General features: G+C 44.0%; 1 protein-coding gene across 1 annotated transcript in view; it reads left to right on the forward strand.

Annotated features, from left to right (window-relative positions):
* Positions 1-17975, forward strand: part of GPD2 (glycerol-3-phosphate dehydrogenase 2) — a 2212620-nt gene that overhangs the window by 1817535 nt on the left and 377110 nt on the right. The window contains exon 14 of the mRNA XM_044073653.1: positions 17662-17740. Coding sequence (XP_043929588.1) covers positions 17662-17740 — 79 coding nt within the window. The remainder of the gene's footprint in view (positions 1-17661; positions 17741-17975) is intronic.

The following is a 17975-nucleotide window of genomic DNA, read 5'->3' on the forward strand; positions in this document are numbered from 1 at the left end:
TTATCTTGCTGAGCATCTTAATAAGGGTCTCTCCTTCTCCTCCATAAAGATCCATGCCTCTGCCATCTTGGCACACATTGATACAGAACAGCTATTGTTCTCCCACCCTCTTATCAAACAATTCCTTAGAGGAGCCTCTAATACCAGGCCTCCCAGAAGACAGTCCACCCCAGCCTGGGTCCTGAACTATGTTTTAGAAAAGCTTATTCCGTCTCCCTTCGAGCCTGCAACACCCTCAGAACTAAAGTACCTCTCTTGGAAGACTGCCTTACTCCTGGCTATTACTTCAGCCAGGAGAGTGTCAGAGTTTCAAGCCTTAATGGGCATTTATCTACCATGCAGACAGGGTCTCCCTGAGAACCAATCCTTTCTTCATGCCAAAGGTGGTTTCGGATGTTACCCTCAACCAGGTCATGCACCTGCCCACCTTCTTCCCTAACCCTCAGAATAATGGGGAAAGGATACTGCATTCTTTGGATGTGCACATGCAACTCAGATTTTATCTGGATCATACAAAGACATTCAGGAAAACTGACCAGCTCTTGGTCAGCTTTAAAACAGGGGCACAGGGGAAACCAGTATCCAAACAGACCATGTCCAAATGGATAGCACATTGGATCCAGTTTTGCTACTCCTTGCATGGAAAACCACTCCCTAGGACCATCAGAACCCATTCCAATAGGGCAACCCCTCCACAGCATTCCTTAGAGGGGTACCCACCAAGTACATCCTGGAAGCTGCCATATGGACTTCAGTCCACACCTTTACCATACATTACCATCTGAACCTATTCTCAAAAGCTAGGGCTGGGTTTGCCTCTGCAATTCTGCATGGCATGCTCACTCAGTCTTAAGTTTCTATTAACCTTCCACCCTTCACCTCAGCTTTGGGAATCTTCCCAATGTTTAGGACTGCAGCAGTGAAACATGAAGAACATAGCACAGTTGTGAACACTTACCATAAATGTAGTTGTTAGTGTGTATTCACTGCTACAGTCATGCTTTCCCTCCCTCCTTCCCCTGATATCTTCCTTCCTTAGAGATAGACATATTTCTATGGTGGTCTCTGACCCCAGGACTACTAATAATTATTAAAATTGGGCTTCTTTGGTTGGTTAAGGCAAGAAAAACTGAGGCAATGGTGACACCTGCTCTCCTTTATGGCTCAGACGACCTGACGTCACCCAGCATGCGACAGCAGCCAACGCACAAAACCTTGACTCTGGTATTCGGACCGACTGAGGGCTACCACAGCATGGATAACCCAATGGTTAGGACTGCAGCAGTGAATGCACTCTGAGAGTGAGAGCGAGAATGTGTGCGTGCGTGCATGCATGTGCATCTGTGCAGGTAGATGTGGTTCCCAAATTAGCCACATAACATTAATGAGTATAGTGACTGGCAGTTAGCACAGAGGATTAAGACTATGACCTGTTGATAAGCTACGTCATGTAGTTGAAGGGGTCTATATTACATGAACGAGCAATCAAAATGTCGAGTACAACATGCTCGACATACTTTGATTGCTCGATCATGTCATCGAAACCCAAAAACACTGAAAAAAACAAAATCGAAAGATTTTGTTTGTCCCACTCCAAACATACAACATACACACACACACACACACAACCAATTTATACAAACCCCTACACACTGACATCACTCAGTCACCTACACAAACACACATACTTTTAAAACAAAGTGGGGGGCTTCACCTCCCACACCCCCCTGATGTGGGAGGCTGTGCCCCCCGCAACCCCCCTAACTAAATATACTAACTCCGAAATCGCTGTACATTGGGGAAAGGGCAATTTCTCGGTAATCGTGCAAGCGATTACCAGGAAATTGCCCTTTCCCCAATGTACGGCGATTTCAGAGTTGGTATATTAAATAAAGCAGCCTCTTACGAAGCCATTCCTGACAGTGTAGTGTGTTTACGTCACACGCTGCACTCACCAGGAAGGCCGACCAAACCATTTTGGAACTCCAAATTTCAACATTTGGAGGTTCCAATTACATGAACCGTCGATCAAAGTATGTTGAGTATCTTGTACTCGACATTTTGATCACTTGTTCATGTAATATAGAGCCAGTTGAAGGTATGATTCCTTGAGCCTTCATTTACCACTGTGCGACTATGAGCAAGGTACTTAACCAGAGAGTGCTTTGGAGCAGCTGTGTAAAAAATGGGCTAAACTTCTCAGTGGTCTTGCAGATCGCATGCCATGTATCTAAATGTGAGCTCATGGCATTAACTGACACACAGTGGTTTACCTAGGGGGTCTCCTTTCAGCATCACTGTAATAGGGAAGTATGCATGATATTAAACCTTCATGAACACGGTAATTTAGGCCATGTAGCTAACAAAAACAATACAGCTACTCCCCCAGTGAAGGGTACAGGGTTAATACACTTAAAACATTTCTTCTCTAATTAGAACACATATTCCCAACTGATCACTTACTTTGTATTTTCCTCCCTCACTTAAATCCAGACCCATTTCTTATCACACTGAGGTGGCCTACTTGTCAGGTCATAATTATCCTACTAGCATTCAGGGACAGCCTTAGCCGAAATGGTGCCCTAAGTGACGTAGTGCTCTGGTGCCCCTTAAGCCCCACCCACACCATACTCATGAAACACCCCTATTTGAGCCACACCTACATGTAGGTCACTCCCCAATAAGGCCATTCCAGTCATTTCCTTAAATTATTTAAATGCATAGGAAATAAACGATACCTTGTAATGTAGTTAAACTGCAACCGCCTTTGCATACCTATTTTCTACTTTAAATACCAGAGCCAGATCATGGCCAAATAAGGCCCTAGGCATGGTAATAGACCACCCACCCCAGAGCAGCCCCTCCTGCAGCAACCTACTACCCCCCCCAGCAGCAGCCCCCTCCTCAGCCATTCCAGTGTTCCATAATTTATTTCTCAACAATTACCATGCATACTGTTCTCTTAATTGCTTCTACAGTGATTACAGATATTGAAATAAAATAGCACAAACACATAGTCATTTGCTAAACAAACACAGTCTCGAAATGAAAACAGACTTAGCATGAGCAGTAAACTTCTCTGCCCTTGAAACTCACTTTCATTGAAATGGCAGAAATGGCATGAAAACCCACATTCATAGAAAATGCATTTGGCCCATGGAGAATTCAGTTTATCTTTGGGCTGTTTTCAAAACAGACTACTTGCACACATTTTTAGGACCATGCATACATGTATTTGTTCTTTGATTCACCTTCCTAATTGTATTATATTATATTCCTTGTATAATACAGCACCACTTGTTAGAATGTTTTAAATTTGTAGTTTTAAACATTCTTTTAATAAGCACTGAAACAAAATATATGAACCAATAACTACCCATTTCAGAAAATCTCAACCATAAAAGACCACTCAAGACTTCTGTCATTACAGTCCACCAATATTACTTAATACACACAATCTCTGCAGAAGTAAAATCATCTGAATTACACATTAAAGAAATCTGTAACTAATGAAGAGGTTGCTACTGGCAAACAACGTTACATATCAGTGTTTTATCTACAAATTCAACGCCTGCTGCCCTTGAAGAATTAATTGCCTATATTACATTAAAAAGTTGATAGAATTGCTATAGGAAATGACTAACAAATGAACAAGTTCATAGTCACTATGCATCTCATACAAAGGGCATACTCAGGAGTGTAGAACCCCTATCCTCCTTATAATGCACCAAATAATCAACAATCATATGGGCACTGCAATATCAACATTCCATCTACATGGTGTGGGAGCAGAATCCACAGCCTTCTGCACCAAAGGCAATTATGCTACTAACACTGCTTTCAGATTTTACAACACAGTGTGCCATGTGATAAACAAAAAAAAAAAAAAAACAGCTAGCTGCCCATTGAAAACATTTGCACTTGCTAGAGTGTTTTAAATTTGTAGATCTGAAGTAGTTGACTTCATTTGATCTTCAACCTGTGGGTTACAGATCCATATCGGATCTGACTCGGCCGCATATCTAGCATCTGATCCAAGCTCAAAGCTCCTCCCCTTACCCATAATGCCCCTATCCCCTTCCTCCCTTCAGATCTCGTTTGTCGCTGAAAAGTAAGCATCATTGTCTGAGCTCTTAGCAGTTATTTGGGTAAATGTGTTTTTTTGGGGCTAATTTCTCTCTCTCTTTTGATCCTTTTATATCTCTACTTTCTACCTCCCCTTTGCGCAGGTTGTCAGTAAAAAAAAAAATCTTGTGTGTGTTTGTGTGGTGAGTGTTTTGGGCCTATCTTGGGATTATGGCAGATACCCCTAAGCCAGGTTTTAGAAAGTGCACACTGTGGCCATAAGCTCTCCCCAGCCGATGGCCACACTCTGTGAGTGATGTGTCTGGGGACGGCCCATCTACAGACCTCTTGTTCTATCTGTACCTGGTTTAACCCCAGGGAACTGAAGGACAGGAGGGATAAGCTCAACCTGATGAGCCTACTTCCCTCCATGGGTATGTTAGCCCCTGCGCCCCCAGCTCATGGTTCAGCCTCAGTTTCCACCTCTTCCCCAGTCTCTGGGACCCAAACTCCCACCAAGAGAACCCGAGAAGAGTAGTCAAAAAAGGACAGGCCGAGAAAGCATTCTCCTGACCACTCTGCTTTGGCCGGGCCACCGGCAAAATCTAGGCCAACTACCAGGTCAGGATCTCCCCAGCTCCACTCTCCCAGGTTTTCCTCTGAGCCGGAGGAGTCCTGGATCCAGTCTCCCTAGCCGGCTTCCCCTCATGGTCACTCCAGACCAGTGTTGGTGGCCTCCTCCTCTCATTTCACCTGAAGCCTTAGTGAAGTGGAGATAGATAGGATGATGCATAGGTTCATCTGCACCCAAATCCAGATGGGAGGGGGAGCTCGCATTCATTCTTTACCCCGATCATGCCTCCTCTGATCAGACCTTCGGTTTTGAAGCCTTTGAATCAGGGTCGAGGAGTCAGAACCAAAGGTACCTTGTACCAGGATGTTTGCCATTGCCTTGAGCATGTCATATCCAACTGTGTTGGAGCTGACCAGCTCTCAGAACTGTAGCCTCGGCTTCGTATCCGAGTGGTTGTTGTCAAAACCGAGCATTTTGGAGTGCAGTCTTCCCCTCGCAATCTCAGCACCTGGAGTCTTGGCTCGGACTCCCCCTTCAGGTCAGAAGGAGATGGCTCCTACTGGCCTTGTACAGGATGTCCATTCTCCTTCGGCCTTAGATGTTTTGGAGAGGGTACTCTCAATTTCATCGAGATCCTTGACCATCTCGTCCTTGGACTCTGCCCTGACTCCCTCCGTTTTGGGTACTGTCCAGGCAATCCTGCCATCTCAGAGACAGCCTGTCACCGTTTTGCCTCAGGAAGCTCCCATTTGGGAACAGCAGGACATTGGCGAGTCCTCCCCAGAGATCCCCACTAAGGAGGTTCCTTTCAAATGCACGTGCAAAAGGGGGCACTTACACTCCCCACCATAGTCGCTCACTGAAGACACTGATTTGGAGGAAGGGGAAGGTTCCCCCGATCACTCTCCCAAGGATGTCTCCTTCAGAGATATCATGGAACTCCTTCAACAAGGGGGGGGGGGTAAACTACCCAAAAACCAACCTCGGATGAATCGGTGTTTCTCAAGGCATTCGGCGCAGGCCCATCTACTTCCTTGGTGTCCCCTCCCACTGATAATTTAGTGGATCTCATAACATCTTGGGCATAGAAGGAACAGGACACAGTGGAGCCCATCACAAAGCACACGGACAAAGTTCTTAGCCCCCCTTTGGACAGGGCATACTGGAACAAAGGGTCCCCAGTTGATGCTGTGGTGGTGGCAGCTGCCAGTAAGAAAGAGCTCTCTCAGGAGAGCTCTTCGGTCCATCCTCCTGACTGAGAGTCAAGGACGATGGATCAATTCGGGAAGTGGGTATACGCTTCAGCCACCTTCTCAGTAAGAGTGCTGAATTACATGGCACGTGTGATTTGGTTGCAGTGAGACCTAGTAAAGTAGATTGCTGAGTCGACCCCTGAGTTCATGTCGGCAGGAGACAAAGAAGACGTCTGCCGCTCGTATGGCCACTTTGAAGTCAGTTGCTAACACATCCATGTGTTTCCTCTCCCATGCTACTGAAGGAGCCACTAGGGCAGTCGGTACAGGCGTTGCCATCAGGCGACATGCTTACCTCCAGCTATGTTAGTTCTCAAAACTCTTTAAGGAGTCCTTCACCAGTGCCCCATACAGTGGTTCCTCCCTGTTTGGGAAGTCAGTACACGAGACTTTGGTCCAGAGTGAGAAGGACAGGAAGACACTGCTGTCAGGATCCGCTTCTCCTCCCCTCAAAGATCCTTTTCTAGTAATCAGCAAGGTGCTAAGAAGATGTGGCTCCAGAAGTCTCAGGTGTTTTCCTAGGACACTCAGGACTCACCTCCAGATGGTCACACTTCAGTCCATCCTGCCCTTCCTGCAGGCAAATGACTGGATGTGCTCGATCAACCTCCAGGATGTGTACTATCATATCAAGAAGGACAGGTGCTCTCGGAAATTCCTCCGCTTCTGGCTAGGAGCCAGTCATTATCAGTCCAGAGCCCCTTCCCTTTGGTCTCACCACAGCCCCAAGGGTGTTCACCAAGGTGATGGCAGTAGTAGCGGCTCAGCTAATGCTTCAGGGTATTCAGATTTTCCCTTACCTGGACAATTGGCTCCTCGCTGTCCCTTCCAAGCATCAACTTTACCAAGCCAGGGATTACTTTGTTCTCCTAGCACAGAGATTGGGCATCACCATCAATCTCAGCAAGTCATTGCTGATCCCAGTTCAGACCTTAGTCTTCATTGGAGCTCGATTAGACACTATCCAAACAAAGTTTTCCTTACTCCAGACAGGACATACAGCCCGAAGCTGCTTATTCTTTACATCCTACAAGCTCAATCTTCAACAGCAGAAGCAGTACTGCGAGCATTGGGGTCTATGATGGCCACTATCAATCTGCTACCCTTAGCACGCCTTCATATGCGGATTCTTCAGTGGACTCTGGCAGTTCAGTGGTCCTTTTTATATCGGTCATTTTTTCATCCTATTCAAATCTCCTGAGTGTGCAGGGGCTCTCCGGTAATGGATTCATTCCCCAGACCTAGTCCGGGGACGTCCCTTTCTCCCATCATTCCCCAAGACCACTGTGACTATGGATGCCTCCCAGCTAGGGTGGAGAGGCACTGCTTGGGAAGAACAGTCCAAGGCACATGGTCTCCATCCGTGACCAGTTTGCATATCAACATCCTGGACATGAGGGCTGTCCTTCTCGCATTGCAGGCTCTTCATGCCCATCTTCCCCTAGGGACAGTTGCTATCCAGACAGACATGTCAGTGGTCTGGTACATCAACAAACAGAGGGGAACCAGATATTACCCCCTTTGTTGTGAAGGCATGAGAGTGTGGGAATGGGCGATCTCCACCGGCCGTTTTCTGGTGGCAACACACATTCCGGGACGGTCCAGCATTCTAGCGGATAGACTCAGCAGATCTGTCCTGATGCCTTACGAGTGGTCTCTGAATCCCTCAGTGGCGAAACAGATCTTTCAAAAGTGGGGTCAACCTTGCTGCAATTTATTCACATCTCCTTCCAACATGAAATGCAGCGAGTTCTTTGCTCTGAACCCCCATCAGGGGGAAGCCCCCAGAGATCCTCTGATTCATGGTTGGCCTCCTGGTCTTCTGTATGCTTAGCCACCTCTACCCTTGATACCAAAATTTCTTCAGAAAGCTCACAGGCAGAGGAGCTTTGTGATCCTCATTGCCCCATTCTGGCCTTGCCAAGTCAGGTTTCTCCATCTATGGTCTCATCTAGTAGCTCCACCATGGACGTTGGATCTGGTTCTGGATCTCATTTCTCATTCCTCAGGGATTCTCCATTCAGACCTGGGTAGTCTGAAGCTCACAGCTTGGCTGCTCCAGTTCCCATGATTATTAGGACTCCTGGTTTATCTTCTCCCATTAAAAACATTCTGGTGGTGGCTCATAAGTCTTCTACCAAGAGGTTACACTGTAGCAAGTGGAATCATTTTTCTCTATGGGCTTCGCAGCATGCATTGGATCGCTTTACTGCTCCAGTTTCTGCTTTGTTGATTTTTTTTCGGGAATGTTTTCAACAAGGTGCCAGTTTGTCCACAGTTATATTGGCTGCAATTTCTAACTTTCATGTGGGGGAAAATATGATTTAATTGGCTTTTTCTAAACTTTGCAAGACCTTCCTTAAGGGTACCTTTCTTCTGAGACCCCCGGTGAAGGATCTTACTCCTCCGTGGGACCTTACATTAGTGCTTCAGGCCTTAGTCTCACCCCCCTTTGAACCTGCAGCTTCAATAGATTTGCAGTTTCTGTCTTGAAAGACTACATTTTTAGTTTCCATTACTTTGGCCAGGAGAGTGTCAGAATTTCAGGCACTATCGATCAAGGTTCCTTATATGATTTTTCATAAGGATACAATGTCTTTCCATGCTAACCCATCCTTTCTTCCCAAGATAGCATCAGAAGCCAGTTTTAATCAGACGATCAATCTCCCAATCTTCTTTCCAAATTTTCAAAATAAGAGAGAATACAAATTACACTTGTTGGATGTACATAGACAATTACAATTCTATTTCCACAGGACAAAAGCCTTTCGTAAATCTGACCAACTTTTTGTTTCTTACTCAAAACCCTTTTTAGGGAAACCAATCTCCAAAGTTACTATTGCTCGCTGGATTTCCCAATGTATTATTCGGGTGTATTCTGACAGGGGAATTTCCCCACCAGATCAGTTAAAAGCACATTCTACCAGATCTATGGCTACTTCTGTGACCTTTTGGTCCAGAGTGGTGTTAGATGATATCTGTTCTGCAGCTACTTGGTCTTCATCTCATACCTTCATTTGACATTACAAACTGGACATCGTATGCAGGAACAGGGCATCCTTTGGCTCCACTGTGCTTTAGAATATCCTTCCATGAGGGCCTCCCAGGTCTATAGTACCTGATGACTCTGCCCCACAGGTTGAAGATCAAATGAAGACAACTACTTCAGATAAAGAAGTTATGTACTCACCATAACGTTCCATCTGAGTAGTTGTACTGTATTTGTCTTCAGCCATCCCTCCCTCCTTCCCCTGATCTTGTCTGATTTATTTGGGGATAATATAGATATAGAAGTTGGAAACCTTCCAGATGTCCTTTGTCCACGTTGTTTAGAAAGGCTTTTTCTGATAGTGACCAAGGTCTTGTTGGGTGGGGTGTGAGTAACAGGTTGGGCAGCAAACTCGATCTGAAGGGAGGAAGGAGACGGGCATTATGGGTAAGGGGAGGAGCTTGGATCAAATGCTGGATATGCGGCCGAGTCGGATCCAATACGGATCCGTAACTCACAGGTTAAAGACAAATGAAGTACAACTGCTCAGATGGAACATTATGGTGAGAACATTTTTCTAGTAAGCAATGAAACAAAATGTATGACCCAATAATGACAAAACTGCCCATTTCAGAGCCTTTTTTGTTTAAAAGGCCCCTGAAAGTTCTGTCATTACAACCCACCAGTATCTGGTAATAAGCACAATCTCTGCAAAAGTAAAATTCATCAGAATAATTCTACATTAAAGATATTTGTAACTAATGAAGAGGTTGTTACTGGCAAACAACTTTACATTTCAGTGTTTCATCTACAAATTCAGTGGTGCAGCGGTAGCGTTGTTGCCTCACAGCAAGAGGTTCTCCCATTCGATTCTCAGCTGGAGTGTGGGGAGTGCCTTCTGTGTGGAGTCTGCATGTCCTCCCCATGGTTGGGTGGCATTTGAAAGACATGCGTAAATGGGCATGCCTTCGTTGAAGGTTGGACGTCATGAAAATCTGCTGCCAATCATTAGCAGACCAGAGTTCCGCTGTGGCGACCCCTAACTGGAAAAAGCCGAAAGACAAACAACATCTACAAATTCAGTGCTAGCTGCCCTTGAAGAATTAATTGCCTACGTTACATTAAAGAAAACATTGGTACTCAATTAATATTGCAATAGAGAATGACTGAGAAGCCGACAACAAGTTCATAGTTGCCTCTTTTACAAAGGAGGGCACACTGAGGAATGAAGAAACCCCTATCCCCCCTTAAAATGCAACAAATAATCTGCAACTAGGGCATTACATGCCACACCTCCATACCTCTCAACCTCTTAGCACAACAAATCTGAACAAAGCCTAAAATAATAGGGGGGACAAAGACCTCCAAACAGGGGTAGATTATAAATATAGACTTAGAAAGTTGCTAGAGTAACATAATCTGTCTTAGCACGCATTTTCTGAAGGAAATGAAGGGTGAAACTCAAATGTATGACATTTAGTTATTTAAATCCTCAGTGATTTGCCAGAAATCCACAACTTTTTATGAGGAATAGGCCAAAAATATGAGGCAAAAATCTCGACAGTTGAGAGGTTATGCATACCTCTCAACCTCTTAATGCAAGAAATCTGGACAAAGCCTAACATGATACGGATGCAGTGGCCAGAAAATAGGCATAGATTTTAAATATTGCACTTTAACTTAGAAAGTTGTTAGAACAACAGGATTTGTGTTAACGTGCATTTCTGAAGGATATGAAGTTTGAAAGTCATATATAAAATCATTATTTAGGTGACTTCAGATCTGATATCATCTAGTCACCATTCCGCACGTTAGAGTTTTGGATCCGATATCAGATCCGAGCCGGCATATGCAGAACACAGCTTTGCTGAAGCTCCTCCTCTCCCATAATGCTCTGCTGCTCTACACTCCCTCAGATCTTGTTTGCTGCTCAGTCAGTCAGACGCAGATTGCTCAGCTCCTGTTAGTGTAAGTGCATTTAGCTCAGAATTTTGAAATTTCTTATTTTTGAGTTTGTAGTGTTAGTGGGTAGTTATCCTCTTATCTATCCCCTCCCGGTCGGGTCTTAACTTTAAGTCCCTCTCTCCTCTGGGTTTTGTTTTCGGCCTAGTTGTTTGTGGTATGCAAGAGTTCTTTCATAAGTGTGTGTGAGAGTTCTAGATGGATTTTAGGCTTTGAACCTTGGCTTGTTTGCGGATTCTGGTTTTGCTTGCGGTTAGGCCATGTCTGAAAAAACGTTAGGTTTTAAAAGGTGCTCCTCTTGTGGGCAGAAAATGCCTATTTCCGACTCACATGAGGAGTGCCTTTACTGTCTCGGCGGCAACCACCTCAAGTTGGAATGCGTCATTTGTGCCACATTCAACCCAATGGCTTTGGTCAACCGTTGAAATAAGTTAATTAAGGGTTTGGTCAAAGGAGGGCCCTTAATCACTGCATCCCCGGCCAAGGATGGCCCTCCTGGGGCTAAAAAGAAAGCTTCTGTTGAGGAGGCCCCGACCAAGCATCCCAGGCTGTCTGATCCGGCTCCAGCCAGGGCAGGTTCGGATCTGAGATCTTTGGGTCCTAGGCCATCCAGGGAGGCCATACCTAGATTCAAGGGCTTGGACCCTAAGCTGTCGGATCCGATGACTTCGATGTCTCCCCCCGAATACAGGGACCTCTGCCCCAGACCTTCGGAGAGGAGGCACCGTACCTTCGGATCCGACCCATTCAGATCCAAGGGATTAGAGAATTATTTCCTCTGATTCTTTGTTGAGCTTGGTTCCGATTCAGTCGGATCCATGAGTCATGCCGGAGCCTATAGTAGTGGAGGATCTTCCATTGGATCCTTTGCCCCCTAAGCAGCTGTCGTCTCCAGCTAGATCTCATTCCAGGGAGCACAAGAGAAGATGCTCCAGGCGTGACTCTCCTAGTAGGTCCTCCATCTCCTCCCGATCTTCCAGGAGTGTCCTTCCTATGGATATGGACAGGATGATGTGAGCCTTCCTGAAAGCTCAGACGGATTTGGGGCTTCTGGCTTCCCCAACCCATATCTCAGGGATCCAATCTCCCACCCCCCCTTCGATCACTCATCATCCAACCAGTGGCTTGGATTCTCAGGGACTGTTGAGTGGGATGGAGACTAGGAAAGTTTTAGGACCCAGTTCGGGCCCTTCTCTGATGGGATCAATAGCTAGCACTGTTTCTGTTCCCCCAGGAATGTCCACCCGGCCGGCCCTGTTGAACCAGCGTCCATGGGATTGGATTCGGGCCCATTTTTTTCAGACCAGCCTCTTCCCCTGGGACCAAACTGCACATCAACGTTCTGGAAATGAGAGCAGTCATTTTTATCAATGCAAATCTTTCAAGACTGCCTTCCTCATGGGATGATTGCAGTTCTGTCAGACAACATGGCTGTTGTGTGTTATAAAAAAGCAAGGGGCACACATTCTTATCTGCTGTGTCGCGAGGCCATGAGGGTCTGGGAGTGGGCGATGGCCACGGGGAGCTTTCTCATTGCAGCGCACATTCCCAGAGCATCCAGTGTGTTGGCGGACAAACTGAGCAGGGCTATATTGACTCCTCACGAGTGGTCCCTGAATCCAATAGTGGCTCAACAGATCTTCTGTCGGGGTTATCCGAGCTGCGATCTGTTTGCATCTCCTCTCAACCACAAATGCAGCAGCTTCTTTTCATTGATCCCCCCAGGACGCACTCTCCCACAGTTCGCCTCCGGGTCTCCTGTATGCCTTTCCTCCATTACCCCTAATCCCCAGAGTACTTCAGAAAGCCAGACGCCTCCAGAGTCAAATTATCCTCATTGCCCTCTTTCGGCCTTGGCAGGTGTGGTTCCCCCTTCTACTGTCTCACTTGAGGCATCCACCCTGGGTGCTCGATCCAATTCTGGATCTGCTATCTCATCCTTCTCTTCTACTGCTCCCAAATATTCAGACCCTACGTCTGACAGCGTGGTATATCCACTTCCAGTGATTTTGGCTAAGTCCAGGCTAGCTTCACCCATGAAGGAGATTATTCTTGCTTCCCAGAGGTCCTCTACTAGGAAAATTTATTCCAGTAAATCGAAGAGGTTTGTGGTCTGAGCAAAGAAATAGAATTTAGAGCCCTTCTCCTCCCCTATTGCCGAAATACTTCTCTTCTTGACCTTTCTCTTTAAAGAAGGAGCTACTTTTCCCACTATTAAGGTACAGTTGGCAGCCATTTCAAATGTTCAGCTTGGTGGTGATTCATTCTTTTCTGCATGCCTCTGTAAAGGCCTTTTTAAAAGGGATTTTTCTATTAAGGCCTCTTGATAAACATCCTTCTCCATGGGATTTGACTTTGGGTGCTTCAGCCTTTATCAAAACCTCCCTTTGAACCAGCAGCTTTGTGCGATATTAAATTTCTCTCCTGGAAGACTGCATTTTTAGTGGCAATTACTTCAGCAAAGAGAGTCATGGAGCTGCAAGCTCTTACTGTCAAGCCACCCTATTTAATTTTCCACAAGGACAGTGTGCGTCTAAAACCTAATCCATCCTTCATGACTAAAGTGGCTTTATCAGCGAATATCAACCAATGTATTTACTTACCACTATTTTTCCCTAACTTTTCCAGTAAAGGGGAACATATTCTGCACATATTGGACATTCATCGTCAACTTCGCTTTTTTTTTATATCGAACGCGAGAATTTAAGCAGTCAAACCAACTATTTGTGGCCTTCTCTGTTAATAGAAAAGGCAGGGGTATTTTGAAAGTCACAATTTCCCGTTGGATTTCACAATATATTTCCTTTATTTATTCTTCAGAGGGTATTTGCTTAGCCACACCAGTGAGGGCTCATTCAACCAGGGCAGTTTCTACTTCCATTGCCTTTGCAGATAGTCAGTCTTTAGATGACATTTGTGCGGCAACAACGTGGTCTTCTCCCCACATGTTTGTTTCCCCACTATAAGTTGGATTTCATTTCCAGGGGAAGGGCTTCATTTGGCTCCACAGTTCTTCGGCATGTCCTTCCTTGAGACCTCCCAGGATTTAGGTAGCTGGAGATTCTGACCCTAACGTGAAGAATGGTGACTAGATAACATCAGATTTATAGTTGTGTACTTACCATAACTTTGCATCTGTGTTATCTGTAGTCACCATTCATCATGATCCCACCCTGCATCCCCCTCTCTGGAAGATTGGTTGGATTTGGAGGTTCTATTTGGTTTCTATGTTTTATCTGTCTTCCTTCCTTGTGCAAACTTGATCTGAGGGAGTGTATGGCAGCAAAGCATTGTGGGAGGGGAGGAGCTTGAGCAAAGCTGTGTTCTGAGTATGCCGGCTCGCATCCGATATCGGATCCAAGACCTTAACTTGATGAATGGTGACTACAGATAGCACAGATGCCAAGTTATGGTAAGTACATAACTGTTATTCTGTGATTTACCACAGAACCACAAATTTTATGAGAACAAAACTACAATGCTAAATCTGGACAGCTGAGAGGTATGTTGCGCGCGCACACACACACACACACACACACACACACACACACACACACACACACACACACACACACACACACACAGCTACTGTCTCGCATAACAATATACACACATACCTACTCTCTCACCAAGCAACCCACACATACCTTCTCTTTCATACAGCAACTACCATCTAGTTTAAATTCCACACACTCTCCTACTCTCTCATACAACATACAGACATGCACCTTCTCTCTCATCCACACACCTACTTTCTCACACAGTGACACACACATCAATTTCTCTCTCATACAATCAGAATGACTAATTTAAATTCCATGCACATACATACATATGCACACTCTCGCATACAGAAGCCCGGTTTAAACCACACAGACACACACACACACTTATATTCTTTTTAAACCAAACAGCTACACGCATACACATGGAATTAACCCCTCTCTTAACTGAAATGCTAGTTTTATTTCTGCGTACAACTGTAGAACATCTTTGCATCCACATTGGCATGCATGCATGTGATGCACACATGATCCTCCTTAAGAAGAAGACTCCACTACCATGGAGTGAAGATTTTTTTTTGTTGTTAATTGCTGAAGCCTCCTGACCAACCTACAAGTATAAAAGTAGGAGGGCGCTTGCCTCTCCCCCTTGCCCTATGGTTTATTTATTTATTTTAATTAATTTACTTTTATTATGCATTCGCATAATAAGAAAAGTAAATTAATTAAAATAAATATATAAAAACAAATTGCGCCATTTATGAGGCTGGATTGTATGGTGCCCTAGGCAGTCACCTAGTTCGCCTATGCCTAAGGACGGCCGTGTTTGCATTGCCAGCATTTACCCAGTCTTCAAGTGTCAAGCTTGTATTGTAAAGCTATAATTACACTCTAAATTTAGCTGCTGCACTCTTCCTTGCTAAATGCAGATATATACCCCTATACAGTTACATTGTGGATACACAATCTGTCAGTGACTAACAGTGACACCAGTAGATGCTTGTTCCTGTGTATCATTCCTGGAGTAACAAATCTATCTTATTGAAATTTAGTGGAGATTTAATATGTATAAAAGCTTTTGAATCATTCCAGTACAGTTTCATACTGCATTCCCAACCTTATCAACTAAGCAGTTCTGGGGTTTGCCCAGTTATCTATTATCAGCTAGGCATTTCAAGTACTTCTGAGCACCCAGTGTACCAGTATCATTGCTAAAATAGGGAAACAGCCTGTGGCAGTGAGTGAGTATTAACTTTTGAACTTTTATAAATAATTAGTCCATTGTCATACCCCCCCCTTCTTGCTACTATGGGTCTTACTATCTGAGAACCTCATTTCCTAGCTGATAAATACTTTGTAGAACCTAGGATCATACCTCTCAACCTGGAAACATCACAAATCTGGACAAAGGCACATGAAAAGTAGGTACAACCGGCCAAAAATCTGGATACCGATTAACATAAAATTTAAATACATAATTATGTAACCCCACCCACCCGGTTGGAATTGTGGGATACCATCATTCAAATGCAAATTGAAGAACAGACAAAAAATATTAAACACAGAATATAACCAGTCAGAGGACAAAACTCTGAGCTGTTAATGAGCTGCTTCCTATGCCCATGGGTACAGGGTTTGATTCCTTCCAGCTTTGTTTGCCTACTCTGTGACTCTGAGCAAGTCACCTGACCAGATATTTTGTCCAGTGGGCTTACCCCAGCAAACAGGTAAAAATGAGTGTTTTGAACAAGTCTGTAGCTATTTTTTTATTTATTAACCAGGGTACACTGACACAAATGAACCTTTTATACACACTCACCTGCATGGTCTTCTTTGAGTGACTTGTTCATTCAGAGTCACACAGTAGGCAAATGGAGGTTGAAGGAATCAAACCCTGTACTACAGTAAGCACAGTTTGGTGGCTCACCTTTAGTTTTACAAGTAGTACAAGTAAGAGGCGGTTAGCACAATGTGTTGTTTTTTTCCAAGTTTTGAGTGTAACATATCTTCATGGGATAGCATACACCCACATGTCTCAACTGTCCCTGATTTTGACAAGAAGTTTTATCTCTGTCCCTTTTAAACCCTCCTAAAACTGGTGACTTTTGGAGAAAAGGTGGAGAATTATACTTAATAAATAATGACAAAATTAGAGTCATAGACTTCTTTTACTTCAGAGAATGTATATAAATGTTCATTCTCTTATTCTCTCAATACTTCATATAATACTAATATTTTGAAAGTATCCCTGTTTATTTCTGAATTTGTCCTTGATTTGTTGAGAGCTATGCTCCCCATTATTTTAGCCTCAAAACCAGGAAATTCCAAGGAATTCGGTACGGTTGAGAGCTATGATTAGGATCTTCTGTTTTACAGAGTCAGAGATCCATTTTCAGTTCGTGGGCAGTAACCAAAAGCTTAGTAATTGCTGCACTCTTTTGCAGTTGTCTGTTTTAATTCAGTTTTATTTAATGGGTATTTCAACAAAAGATCTCAACTTGCTCATGTTTTTATGCTTTGTTCAAATTTTCAGTTTGCTGTCAATATCTGTTTTCATGACATCCTCATTTCTGACCTAAGAAATGATTTCACTTTAAAGGATGGAATCATACACTGGTACTTCTGCAGTTTATGAAGCATTTCTTTGTTTGTGTCTTTCGGCTTTTCCCGGTTAAGGGTTGCCACAGCGGAACTCCTGTCCGCTAATGATTGGTAGTGAATTTTTACGTACCAGGTTACCAGCCCTGACGCACAACCTTCAGCGAAGGCACGCCCCATTCATGTATGCCTCCACACAGAAGACGCTCTAGCTGAGAATCTAACGGGACGTCTTGCTAGGAGGCGACAACGCTACCGCAGCACCACCACCGCAGTATGAAGCATTTCTTTGTAATACACTTAAATAAATAGATCCAGTAGGTTACTTGAGTGTTGTCTCTCATTGACTGAAATAACTATTTAAAATGAGCAGTTATCCGTATGTCATTTGAATTTCTGCCAGCACTAAGTGGAATAGAATAAATACCAAATGCTTATACTTTGTTGAAAACTCTTTCATTCTTGATGAGAAAGGCATCTAATAAGACTTTCTTTCTCAAGTCTTCATTTATTGTTGGCATGATTTTGAAATACTAGGTGTGTGTGGTGTTTTCACTTATCTGAAGTTTTACTAGAATCATGTTTGAAATCTTAAAGAAAAGTTATAATTTACCCTAAGCCGAGGCATATAATGGTTCTTTTTAAATAGATTTTAATAATGGGAATTCTAAACATTGCAAACACAAGACAGGTGTTTATTATTAAATTCTTTTTTAGGTACAAGAAGAGATTTCACAAATTTGATAAAGAGAAAAAAGGTTTTATCACCACTGTTGATGTTCAGCGAGTATTAGAGGTAAGATGCAATATCTCTGGCACTTCTATATAATCTTTGATTACAGAAACAAGATTGTACACTGCTGTGCTTTAATTTTAAACCTGATAAAAGATTATTACTCAAAGTGTTGAAATGCTGAGCAGTCGGAGCTGGCTGACAGGGAGGTAAAGTGCTGTTGAATTCTGAAGTAAGACTCCTGCAGTATGTGCAGTTCACTTCAACTTAATGGTGTCTTTCCTTCCATGTTTAGTAT

The sequence above is a fragment of the Protopterus annectens genome, chromosome 6.part0 (assembly GCF_019279795.1).
Source record: "Protopterus annectens isolate FY-2018-M chromosome 6.part0, PAN1.0, whole genome shotgun sequence".
NCBI classification, from domain to species: domain Eukaryota; kingdom Metazoa; phylum Chordata; order Ceratodontiformes; family Protopteridae; genus Protopterus; species Protopterus annectens.